The sequence below is a fragment of the Ranitomeya imitator genome, chromosome 3, assembly GCF_032444005.1.
Source record: "Ranitomeya imitator isolate aRanImi1 chromosome 3, aRanImi1.pri, whole genome shotgun sequence".
Taxonomy (NCBI): Eukaryota; Metazoa; Chordata; class Amphibia; order Anura; family Dendrobatidae; genus Ranitomeya; species Ranitomeya imitator.
The window spans coordinates 521,136,677-521,149,571 of NC_091284.1; the positions used below are offsets into that span (position 1 = coordinate 521,136,677).

The 12,895-nt window shown below is 45.1% G+C and overlaps 1 protein-coding gene across 2 annotated transcripts in view; it reads left to right on the top strand.

Moving 5' to 3' along the window:
- ALCAM (activated leukocyte cell adhesion molecule) overlaps window positions 1–12,895 on the top strand; it is a 142,709-nt gene that overhangs the window by 60,810 nt on the left and 69,004 nt on the right. For both annotated transcript variants that reach the window (XM_069757751.1, XM_069757750.1), the window contains exon 2: window positions 11,852–11,958. In XM_069757751.1, coding sequence (XP_069613852.1) covers window positions 11,852–11,958 — 107 coding nt within the window. The remainder of the gene's footprint in view (window positions 1–11,851; window positions 11,959–12,895) is intronic.

Genomic DNA, 12,895 nt, shown 5'->3' on the forward strand with positions numbered 1-12,895 from the left:
ATGTGGGGACATATGACGCTCTATCACCACTGTGGATGTGATGTGGGGACATATGACGCTCTATCACCACTGTGGATGTGATGTGGGGACATCTGATGCTCTGTCACCACTCTGAATGTGATGTGGGGACATGTAATGCTCTCACCACTGTGGATGTGATGTGGAGACATGTGACGCTCTATCACCACTGTGGATGTGATGTGGGGACATGTGATGCTCTATCACCACTGTGGATGGGATGTGGGGACATGTGATGCTCTATCACCACTGTGGATGTGATGTGGAGACATGTGACGCTCTATCACCACTGTGGATGTGATGTGGGGACATGTGATGCTCTATCACCACTGTGGATGTGATGTGGGGACAAGTGAAGCTCTATCACCACTGTGGATGTGATGTGGGGACATATGACGCTCTATCACCACTGTGGATGTGATGTGGGGACATCTGATGCTCTGTCACCACTCTGAATGTGATGTGGGGACATGTAATGCTCTCACCACTGTGGATGTGATGTGGGGACATGTGATGCTCTATCACCACTGTGGATGTGATGTGGGGACAAGTGAAGCTCTATCACCACTGTGGATGTGATGTGGGGACAAGTGACGCTCTATCACCACTGTGGATGTGATGTGGGGACAAGTGACGCTCTGTCACCAATGTGGATGTGATGTGGGGACAAGTGACGCTCTATCACCACTGTGGATGTGATGTGGGGACATGTGATGCTCTATCACCACTGTGAATGTGATGTGGGGACAAGTGAAGCTCTGTCACCACTGTGGATGTGATGTGGGGACAAGTGACGCTCTATCACCACTGTGGATGTGATGTGGGGACATATGACGCTCTATCACCACTGTGGATGTGATGTGGGGACATATGACGCTCTATCACCACTGTGGATGTGATGTGGGGACATCTGATGCTCTGTCACCACTCTGAATGTGATGTGGGGACAAGTGACGCTCTATCACCACTGTGGATGTGATGTGGGGACATGTGATGCTCTATCACCACTGTGGATGTGATGTGGGGACATATGACGCTCTATCACCACTGTGGATGTGATGTGGGGACAAGTGACGCTCTATCACCACTGTGGATGTGATGTGGGGACAAGTGACGCTCTGTCACCAATGTGGATGTGATGTGGGGACAAGTGACGCTCTATCACCACTGTGGATGTGATGTGGGGACAAGTGACGCTCTGTCACCAATGTGGATGTGATGTGGGGACAAGTGACGCTCTATCACCACTGTGGATGTGATGTGGGGACAAGTGACGCTCTGTCACCAATGTGGATGTGATGTGGGGACAAGTGAAGCTCTGTCACCACTGTGGATGTGATGTGGGGACAAGTGACGCTCTATCACCACTGTGGATGTGATGTGGGGACATATGACGCTCTATCACCACTGTGGATGTGATGTGGGGACATCTGATGCTCTGTCACCACTCTGAATGTGATGTGGGGACATGTAATGCTCTCACCACTGTGGATGTGATGTGGGGACATGTGATGCTCTATCACCACTGTGGATGTGATGTGGGGACAAGTGAAGCTCTATCACCACTGTGGATGTGATGTGGGGACAAGTGACGCTCTATCACCACTGTGGATGTGATGTGGGGACAAGTGACGCTCTGTCACCAATGTGGATGTGATGTGGGGACAAGTGACGCTCTATCACCACTGTGGATGTGATGTGGGGACATGTGATGCTCTATCACCACTGTGAATGTGATGTGGGGACAAGTGAAGCTCTGTCACCACTGTGGATGTGATGTGGGGACAAGTGACGCTCTATCACCACTGTGGATGTGATGTGGGGACATATGACGCTCTATCACCACTGTGGATGTGATGTGGGGACATATGACGCTCTATCACCACTGTGGATGTGATGTGGGGACATCTGATGCTCTGTCACCACTCTGAATGTGATGTGGGGACAAGTGACGCTCTATCACCACTGTGGATGTGATGTGGGGACATGTGATGCTCTATCACCACTGTGGATGTGATGTGGGGACATATGACGCTCTATCACCACTGTGGATGTGATGTGGGGACAAGTGACGCTCTATCACCACTGTGGATGTGATGTGGGGACAAGTGACGCTCTGTCACCAATGTGGATGTGATGTGGGGACAAGTGACGCTCTATCACCACTGTGGATGTGATGTGGGGACAAGTGACGCTCTGTCACCAATGTGGATGTGATGTGGGGACAAGTGACGCTCTATCACCACTGTGGATGTGATGTGGGGACAAGTGACGCTCTGTCACCAATGTGGATGTGATGTGGGGACAAGTGAAGCTCTGTCACCACTGTGGATGTGATGTGGGGACAAGTGACGCTCTATCACCACTGTGGATGTGATGTGGGGACATATGACGCTCTATCACCACTGTGGATGTGATGTGGGGACATATGACGCTCTATCACCACTGTGGATGTGATGTGGGGACATCTGATGCTCTGTCACCACTCTGAATGTGATGTGGGGACAAGTGACGCTCTATCACCACTGTAGATGTGATGTGGGGCATGTGAAGCTTTATCACCACTGTGGATGTGATGTGGGGACATGTGAAGCTTTATCACCACTGTAGATGTGATGTGGAGACATGTGATGCTCTATCACCACTGTGGATGTGATGTGGGGACATGTGAAGCTCTATCACCACTGTAGATGTGATGTGGGGACATGTGAAGCTTTATCACCACTGTAGAAGTGATGTGGGGCATGTGAAGCTCTATCACCACTGTGGATGTGATGTGGGGACATGTGACGCTCTGTCACCACTGTGAATGTGGTGTGGAGACATGTGACGCTCTATCACCACTGTGGATGTGATGTGAAGACATGTGATGCTCTATCACCACTGTGGATGTGATGTGGAGACATGTGATGCTCTATCACCACTGTGGATGTGATGTGGGGACATGTGACGCTCAGTCACCACTGTGGATGTGAAGTGGGGTCATGTGATGCTCTATCACCACTGTGGATGTGATGTGGAGACATGTGACGCTCTGTCACCACTGTGGATGTGGTGTGGAGACATGTGATGCTCTATCACCACTGTGGATGTGATGTGGAGACATGTGACGCTCTGTCACCACTGTGGATGTGATGTGGAGACATGTGACGCTCTATCACCACTGTGGATGTGGTGTGGAGACATGTGATGCTCTATCACCACTGTGGATGTGGTGTGGAGACATGTGACGCTCTATCACCACTGTGGATGTGGTGTGGAGACATGTGACGCTCTGTCACCACTGTGGATGTTATGTGTGTGGACATATGACGCTCTATCACCACTGTGGATGTGATGTGGGGACATGTGAAGCTCTGTCACCACTGTGGATGTGATGTGAGGACATGTGAAGCTCTATCACCACTGTGGATGTTATGTGTGTGGACATATGACGCTCTATCACCACTGTGGATGTGATGTGGGGACATATGACGCTCTATCACCACTGTGGATGTGATGTGGGGACAAGTGACGCTCTATCACCACTGTGGATGTGATGTGGGGACATATGACGCTCTATCACCACTGTGGATGTGATGTGGAGACATGTGACGCTCTGTCACCACTGTGGATGTGATGTGGAGACATGTGACGCTCTGTCACCACTGTGGATGTGATGTGGGGCATGTGAAGCTCTATCACCACTGTGGATGTGATGTGGGGACATGTGACGCTCTATCACCACTGTGGATGTGATGTGGAGACATGTGACGCTCTATCACCACTGTGGATGTGGTGTGGAGACATGTGACGCTCTATCACCACTGTGGATGTGATGTGGAGACATGTGACGCTCTATCACCACTGTGGATGTGATGTGGAGACATGTGACGCTCTATCACCACTGTGGATGTGATGTGGAGACATGTGACGCTCTATCACCACTGTGGATGTGGTGTGGAGACATGTGATGCTCTATCACCACTGTGGATGTGATGTGGAGACATGTGACGCTCTATCACCACTGTGGATGTGATGTGGAGACATGTGACGCTCTATCACCACTGTGGATGTGGTGTGGAGACATGTGACGCTCTGTCACCACTGTGGATGTGATGTGGAGACATGTGACGCTCTATCACCACTGTGGATGTGGTGTGGAGACATGTGACGCTCTGTCACCACTGTGGATGTGGTGTGGAGACATGTGAAGCTCTATCACCACTGTGGATGTGATGTGGAGACATGTGACGCTCTGTCACCACTGTGGATGTGGTGTGGAGACATGTGATGCTCTATCACCACTGTGGATGTGATGTGGAGACATGTGACGCTCTATCACCACTGTGGATGTGATGTGGAGACATGTGACGCTCTGTCACCACTGTGGATGTGGTGTGGAGACATGTGACGCTCTGTCACCACTGTGGATGTGGTGTGGAGACATGTGACGCTCTATCACCACTGTGGATGTGATGTGGAGACATGTGACGCTCTATCACCACTGTGGATGTGATGTGGAGACATGTGACGCTCTATCACCACTGTGGATGTGATGTGGGGACATGTGACGCTCTGTCACCACTGTGGATGTGATGTGGAGACATGTGATGCTCTATCACCACTGTGGATGTGATGTGGAGACATGTGACGCTCTATCACCACTGTGGATGTGATGTGGAGACATGTGACGCTCTGTCACCACTGTGGATGTGGTGTGGAGACATGTGACGCTCTGTCACCACTGTGGATGTGGTGTGGAGACATGTGACGCTCTATCACCACTGTGGATGTGATGTGGAGACATGTGACGCTCTATCACCACTGTGGATGTGATGTGGAGACATGTGACGCTCTATCACCACTGTGGATGTGATGTGGGGACATGTGACGCTCTGTCACCACTGTGGATGTGATGTGGAGACATGTGATGCTCTATCACCACTGTGGATGTGATGTGGAGACATGTGACGCTCTATCACCACTGTGGATGTGGTGTGGAGTGCAGTCATTGTGCTGCTTTCCACAGATGGGGACACAGGATCACTGCTCTTTATTTCCAATGATAGTGATGACAGAGGTCTGCGCAGGGGCAGATTACGGACAGCCACTGAGTGTTTAGTGGGCTGACAGAGGGTGGTGCTGGACACTGAGGTCGGGCGAGTCCAGCTCTGGCTACGAGGTTAGATAGATCTGCAAGTAATCAAAGTGGGTGAAGGGAGTGATGTGAAATCCAGGAGGAATGAAAAGAAGAAACAAAGCACAGATTAGCTTAAAAAAAAAAAAAAAAAAAAAAAAAATGTTTTTTTGGGGTCAGACAACCTCTTCAATGATTAAGAGGGAGTGTGCGACCACCACTGATAGGTAGAACAGGCACTTTTATCCCTGATAGAATTGAGTGGCAGTAGTGTGCACGATTGACCACCCCTGCAGTCATTCTCTATGCGTCAGCCGAACGCTGTGTTCCGCTATTTCCGGCAGGTCCGCAGGGTGTGACTAGAGCGGCCTTCGGGTATGCACACTATGCTGTTGGCAAGGATCACTTCTTTTTACCCGATAGCCCATTTTAAGGCTTCATGCCTATGGCCTGAGTATCATGAATAGCCCGTTACATTTGGCTGATAACCTATACATATGTTTACTAGATCCAGTTGTGTGGAGAAGTGTTGGATAATATGTTTCCTTCTGTTACCATGGTCCCAGATGTGCAGCTCTGGCAAGAATTAAGAGACCGCTGCTGATTTTTCTCTTCATAGGTATGTTTTTGAGTAAAATGTAAATTGTTCTTTTATTCTATAAACTTCTGGCAACATGTTGGGCTGCCCATGACAGGGTTTTGGTGTGGTGGTCTCTAATTTTTGCCAGAGCTGTGTATTGGAGAGTAGATATATGATAGTATTAGATATTGCTTATATAATGTCCTAGCTGCTTAGTTTCTGCCATTGCATCCTGCCTGGTGCTACAGTATGGCACATCCGACCTGTGTACTAAATACTATTGCTGTTGGCTTTGGTCACTGGCTTATAGTTACCACATTAAACACATCGAGTCGCACAATTCCTAATATCCACTAGTTTTAGGTTGTGTGCACACGTTGCGGTTTTCCCGATAAAAACGCTATAAAACCGCAAAAAAACCGCATACAATAAGCATCCCATCATTTAGAATGAATTCTGCATGTTTTGTACACATGATGCGTTTTTTCCCGCGGAAAAAACGCATCGCGGTAAAAACCGCAGCATGTTCATTAATTTTCCGTTTTTTTTTGCGGATTTCCCACTCCAAAATGCATTGAGAAGTGTCCGGAAAAAACTGCGGCAAAACCGCGGCAAAAACGCGTCAAAATCTCAGCAAAAACGCATGCGGTTTTCTTGCGGATTTCTTGCAGAAAATGTCCGGAATTCTCAGGAATTTTCTGCGAGAAATCCTGAACGTGTGCACATAGCCTTAGTGATACATGAAATACCTTTGTGACTGAGAAGCTGCCGAGCTATTGTTCAGTACGAGGTCTTTTATGTGAAATAATTGTTAGAACAGTATAGCGCAGATCAATGAAATGCGAGATGTTACACGTAGCTGTTCTGCCATTCAGTCTATTGTTTCTCTGATGCTACTTCTTTCTTGTATTTGTCTAAGGGCAAATTTGTGGCACTGTTAAAAATTAGACAATTCTCTCTTTTAAAAAGATCCCTTTTCGAACAGAACACTTTAGCCCCTTTGCCTTACTCAGGAAAAGAATTCAATATTTCTCCAAAGCAGTTCTACATGTAGCTGCTGATGAGGCCAGCACTTTCTACATGGTATGGCTGTATCCCATACGAGCGAAGATTGCCGAGTATCGGGAACAACCTCAAGGCTCATTCACACATCAGTGATTTTTCTTGTACGCAGAAACATACTGGTTTTTATCATTGCTTTGGATCTGGTTTTCATCAGTGTTTGGTCAGTGTCAGTTTTTACCATCAGGGTTTCATTAGTTTTTCTCTTCCGTAGAAAAAATAAAGGATGGAGGTTTCTCAATCTGAAAAACTTACAGAACACTGATGATGGCATTTAAGTACTGTCCTTTTTGTTTATTTTTTTCTTCACAGACCCATAGACTTGCATTGGTAAGTTTAATTCATGACTCTGGTCAAAATCAGACATGTTTCTGCGTTCTGGTGCGGACCATTCAGTCCTCGAAAATGCAAGGACATGTCCACAGCTCATTTGATTGTAATAGGTACGAGTTATATCTATGAAAAACATGGATAGAACCAGGACCGTGGAGTCGCTAAGCCAAACCACCAACTTAACTGAACTGGAATTGTTTTGTAAAGAGGAATGGTCAAAAATACCTTCATCCAGGATCCAGGAACTCATTAAAAGCTACAGGAAGCGACTAGAGGCTGTTATTTTTGCAAAAGGAGGATCTACTAAATATTAATGTCAATTTTCTGGTGGGGTGCCCATACTTATGCACCTGTCAAATTTAGTTTGAATGCAGATTGCACATTTTGTGTTAGTACAATAAACCTCATTTCAAGGCAGAAACATTACAGTGTCCAACAGTTATTAGATATATGAAACTGAAATAGCTGTTGCAAAAAAAAACATTTTTTATAAAACATTAAGGTTAAGATTAATAGGGGTGCCCAAACTTTTTCATATAACTGTACTACGTGGGCTGTGTTATATGTGTCAGCTATATCTGACAGCAGAATTTACAACACCCTGGAAAGGGGGCGCAATATTCCATGCGCCCATTGGTGCCACTGGACGCGATCACGGTACACTGATGAGTTGATTTGACTACCGAAGGGTCTACACTGTGTGCAGAATTATTAGGCAAGTTGTATTTTGATCACGTGATCCTTTTTATACATGTTGTCTTGCTCCAAGTTGTTCAGGCTTGAGAGCCAACTACCAATTAAGTAAATCAGGTGATGTGCATCTCTGTAATGATGAGGGGTGTTGTCTAATGACATCAAACCCCTATATAAGGTGTGCGTAATTATTAGGCAACTTCCTTTCCTTTGCTAAAATGGGTCAGAAGATAGATTTGACGGGCTCTGAAAAGTCCAAAATTGTGAGATGTCTTGCAGAGGGATGCAGAAGTCTTGAAATTGCCAAACTTTTGAAGCGTGATCACCGAACAATCAAGCGTTTTATGGCAAATAGCCAACAGGGTCGCAAGAAGCGTGTTGGGCAAAAAAGGCGCAAAATAACTGCCCATGAATTGAGGAAAATCAAGCGTGAAGCTGCCAAGATGCCATTTGCCACCAGTTTTGCCATATTTCAGAGCTGCAAGATTACTGGAGTAACAAAAAGCACAAGATGTGCGATACTCAGGGACATGGCCAAGGTAAGGAAGGCTGAAAAACGACCACCTTTGAACAAGAAACATCAGATAAAATGTCAAGACTGGGCCAAGAAATATCTTAAGACGGACTTTTCAAAGGTTTTATGGACTGATGGAATGAGAATGACTCTTGTTGGTCCTGATGGATGGGCCAGAGGCTGGATCAGTAAAGGGCAGAGAGCTCCACTCCGACTCAGATGCCAGCAAGGTGGAGGTGGGGTACTGGTATGGGCTGGTATCATCAAAGATGAACTTGTGGGACCTTTTTGGGTTGAGCATGGAGTGAAGCTTAACTCCCAGACCTACTGCCAGTTTCTGGAAGACAACTTCTTCAAGCAGTGGTACAGGAAGAAGTCGGTATCGTTCAAGAAAAACATGATTTTCATGCAGGACAATGCTCCATCACATGCCTCCAACTACTCCACAGCGTGGCTGGCAAGTAAAGATCTCAAAGAAGAAAAAATAACGACATGGCCACCTTGTTCACCTGATCTGAATCCCATAGAGAACCTGTGGTCCCTCATAAAATGTGAGATCTACAGGGAGGGAAAACAGTCCACCTCTCGGAACAGTGTCTGGGAAGCTGTGGTGGCTGCTGCACACAATGTTGATCTTAAACAGATCAAGCAACTGACAGAATCTATGGATGGAAGGCTGTTTGGTGTCATCATAAAAAAAGGGGACTATATTGGTCACTATTTGGGGGGGGGGGGGTTGTTTTTGCATGTCAGAAATCTTTATTTATAAATGTTGTGCAGTCATATTAGTTTACCTGGTGAAAATAAACAAGTGAGATGGTAATCTATTTGGTTTTTATTAAGTTGCCTAATAATTCTGCACAGTAATAGTTACCTGCACAAACAGATATCCTCCTAAGATAACAAAATGTAAAAAAAAAAAAAACACTCCAACTTCCAAAAATATTAAGCTTTGATATTTATGAGTCTTTTGGGTTCATTGAGAACATAGTTATTGATCAATAATAAAAATAATCCTCTAAAATACAACTTGCCTAATAATTCTGCACACATTGTTTTGAAGACCACTGTGCCTGTAATAAGCGGTCTCCTGTGAATGCCAGCTTCTGACATTTGCTATATACAGCAGTACTGTAGTATACTTGTATGTAGCAGAAGTGATTGAGTGAATGCAGGTCAAAGGACTAACAAATACAGTGAAATGTAAAAAAAAAAGTTTTTAAAACTATAAAAGTTCAAACCTCACCCTTTTGCCCCATTTAATAATGAAGTAATTAAAAAGAAATACAGATATGTGGTATAATTATGTCTGTAAAATTATGATCTATCAAAATATCAAATGGTTTATTCAATGGGTGAACAGCTTAATAAGGGAAAAAGATGTTAAAGGGAACCTGTCACCCCGTTTTTTGAGATTGAGCTATAAATACTGTTAAATAGGGCCTGTGCTGTGCATTACTATAGTGTATGTAGTGTACCCTGAGCAGAAGAGTTTGCATCTCGGCTTTGGGAAAATGGCGGCCGCGATCTCTAATGCGCACGCGCGGCTGCCCGCGGCCATTTTCCTGAAGCCCCGTGCAGCAGAGCACTCCATCTGCGCACGCGCGGCCACAGGAAGATGGCCGCCCCCACCGATGCAAGGGATTACAGCGCAGATCGCGCGCTGTGTCTTCACGTGGGCGCAGGGAAGTCGGAACTCTGGACATGCGCACACCACTACGCCACCAACGGAAAGCTGGGGAAGAAAAGAGCGCTGTGAACACGCCCACCTGACCAGACCAGCCTGATTGACAGGCGAAAACGGCGACTTTGGTAATGTATTTCTCAGCATACATGGGGAATCGGGGTACACTACATACACTATAGTAACGCACAGCGCAGGCCCTATTTAACAGTATTTATAGCTCAATCTCAAAAAACGGGGTGACAGGTTCCCTTTAATGCCAGATTTCCACTTTTTTGGCTGCTGCAACACTGCAATATTGTGCAATAAGAGGGGTCAAAACATCATATCTACCCCAAAATTGTACCAATGAAAATAACAGCTCCGGGTGCAAAAAATAATCCCACACATCCCCATCGACTATAAATTGAAAACGTTACGGGTCTTTCAAAACGTCGATATAGGCAAATTTTTTATTTATTTTTTTTTTTAAACTTTTTTTTCACCACTTAAAAAAACAAAACCAACTATGCACGTTTGGTATCCTCATAATCATCCTTACATGTAGAATCACATTGCAGGTCATTTTCCGTATAGAGAACTTGTTAAGGAAAAAAAAAACTTTTGGAATTGCACTTTTTTTTTGCACTTTTGCTGCAACTGGGATTTTGTTTTTCAGCTTTACAGTACGAGATGATAAAATAAATGGTGCCATTCAAAAGTATGTGAACATATATTCCCTTTAAAATCAATTTTTAATATTTCAATCTTAAAAAAAACACCAATCCAGTGAATTAATTGGTAAAATACCAAAAGATATAAAAAAAGACCATTCCACTGCCTGTCAAGACCCTACAATAGGCCTATTATCACCCCTGCCTGGCTGTGGAGGTTGGCACCCTAAGAGACAATTTTTTGGTGTCCCCACTCACCGTGGACTATCCCTCACTCCCCTTTGCCAGCTGTACAAATGAAGGTGGGGAAACAAGGTAAATAAAGGGCAGTGATGCCCTTTATTTACATTGTTTTCCCACCTTCATTTTCATCTCTTCACTAGCTAGGACCAAAAGTGGATATGTCCTGTTCTTCAGTGTCCAGTAAGACCAGGATCATCGGATGCTGTGGTCAGGTGACTGGAGCAGCGCATCATAAGAGACGCATTTATTGACACGCCTTTCCAGAGATCTTACCACTGCAGCCAATCACAGGCCTTAGTGGTCAGGTGATCAAAGAACGGAACATCACCACTTCCAGTCCAAACTCTGTGTTGTATCCAAGGGGAATGAGCAGTTGAGTATATATACTACTTTTTTTTGTTTGTTTTACACATATCCCTGAGGTTGGCGTTTTTTTGTTTGTTTGCTCTTTATACCATGTCGGATCCACCCTATAGCATTGCTAAGTGTCTGTTTAACAAAACTGATGAACCTCGGAATTGCAGAATAAATATTTGGGGATTTATATGAAATCTAAGCAGGTTAATGGTATCAATCTTACATAAAACCTGCACAAACAGAAACCACGTCTGTTCAGAAGGCAAATTGTTTACTCGTGCAATGGTGGTAATCCCTGTCATCTCCAGGATCTGGCGTCCTACACATCCTATGCCATATTACTTGCCTAAAGTTGTTTTTAATATCAATCTACGAATGAGTCTGGCGGTCGTGTGTGGTGTTTTAGGATATTTCACTTGAATTGTATCTGAGGTTTTGTCTTATTCATACTGGTTTGGCAAAATGGAGTCTTCATGTCAGCTATAACAGAAAGTTGTATGTGTTATGTGTGTATTCATGGCAGACGGGTCTATCATAGAATGATGTAACCGCTGCTTTCATGTCATAAATCATTGTTTGTTTTTTTTACTTGCAGGTTTTGGTTTACATACGGTTAGTGCAATTTTTGGAGAAGCAATTGATATACCTTGTGGTCGTAGTCAAGAAAAACTTGATGGCCTTCTGTTTGGAAAATGGAAATATGTAAGTATCGTATTTAAAAGTCTTTAGTCTTCATAGCTCTTAGAATCTGTCATAATAATGCTGTTCCCTAACTGATTTTTTTAGTTGGTGGTCATACACAAAACTGACCGCGGCTCTTTTCACACTGCTGGCCGTTGCTGACTTCCTGTGCGCACAAAGAATCAGGCATGGGGAAACCCATCATGCACAAAGCTTCTTTCATCTGACATCTACTGTCTGAACATTGTACATTCAGCTGTCAGCTGGATCCACCTAAACCTTTGGGTTTGGACAAAATATGTTTGATGCGTATGGACACGTGTACATTGTAGTTGTCCTGAATTATCTGTGTAGCCTAAAAATGCCCTCCCATTAAAGGGAACCTGTCAGCAGGATTGTGCTGCGTAACCTACAATGCCAGGTTGGCGCCTTTATACTGATTAACCCCTTTCCAACATCGGGCATAGTAGTACGCCGATGTCGGACTCCCTCCCTTTGATGAGGGCTCCGCCGCTGAGCCCACATCTTTTCTGGCTCATGTCAGCTGTTTTGAACAGCTAAAATGTGCCTCTAACAGCCGGGGGTGGAATCGCTATCCTCCCACTGCTGTTAAGTAGTTAAATGCCAATGTCAATCCCTGACAGCGGCATTTAACACGTGCTTCCGGCAAGTGCAAATCCCGCCCATCGGTGCCCATGTCACATGACCGTGGATCGCTGATGGGTTGGCATAACAACCAGAGGTCTCCAGTAGACCTCTATGGTTGTCACTGCTTGATTGCTATGAGCGGCATTTCTTTTTTTCTCTAGTAAGATGGTGCCGCCTGAGCAGAAGCTGATATTGGATGGCCGATAGCTGCTACTGCGCTGACACCATTTTGAGAAACTTTTTTAATGAATTTTAATGAATTTATTTATAGCGTGGAATAAAAGAATTAACTGCACATTACACATGCATT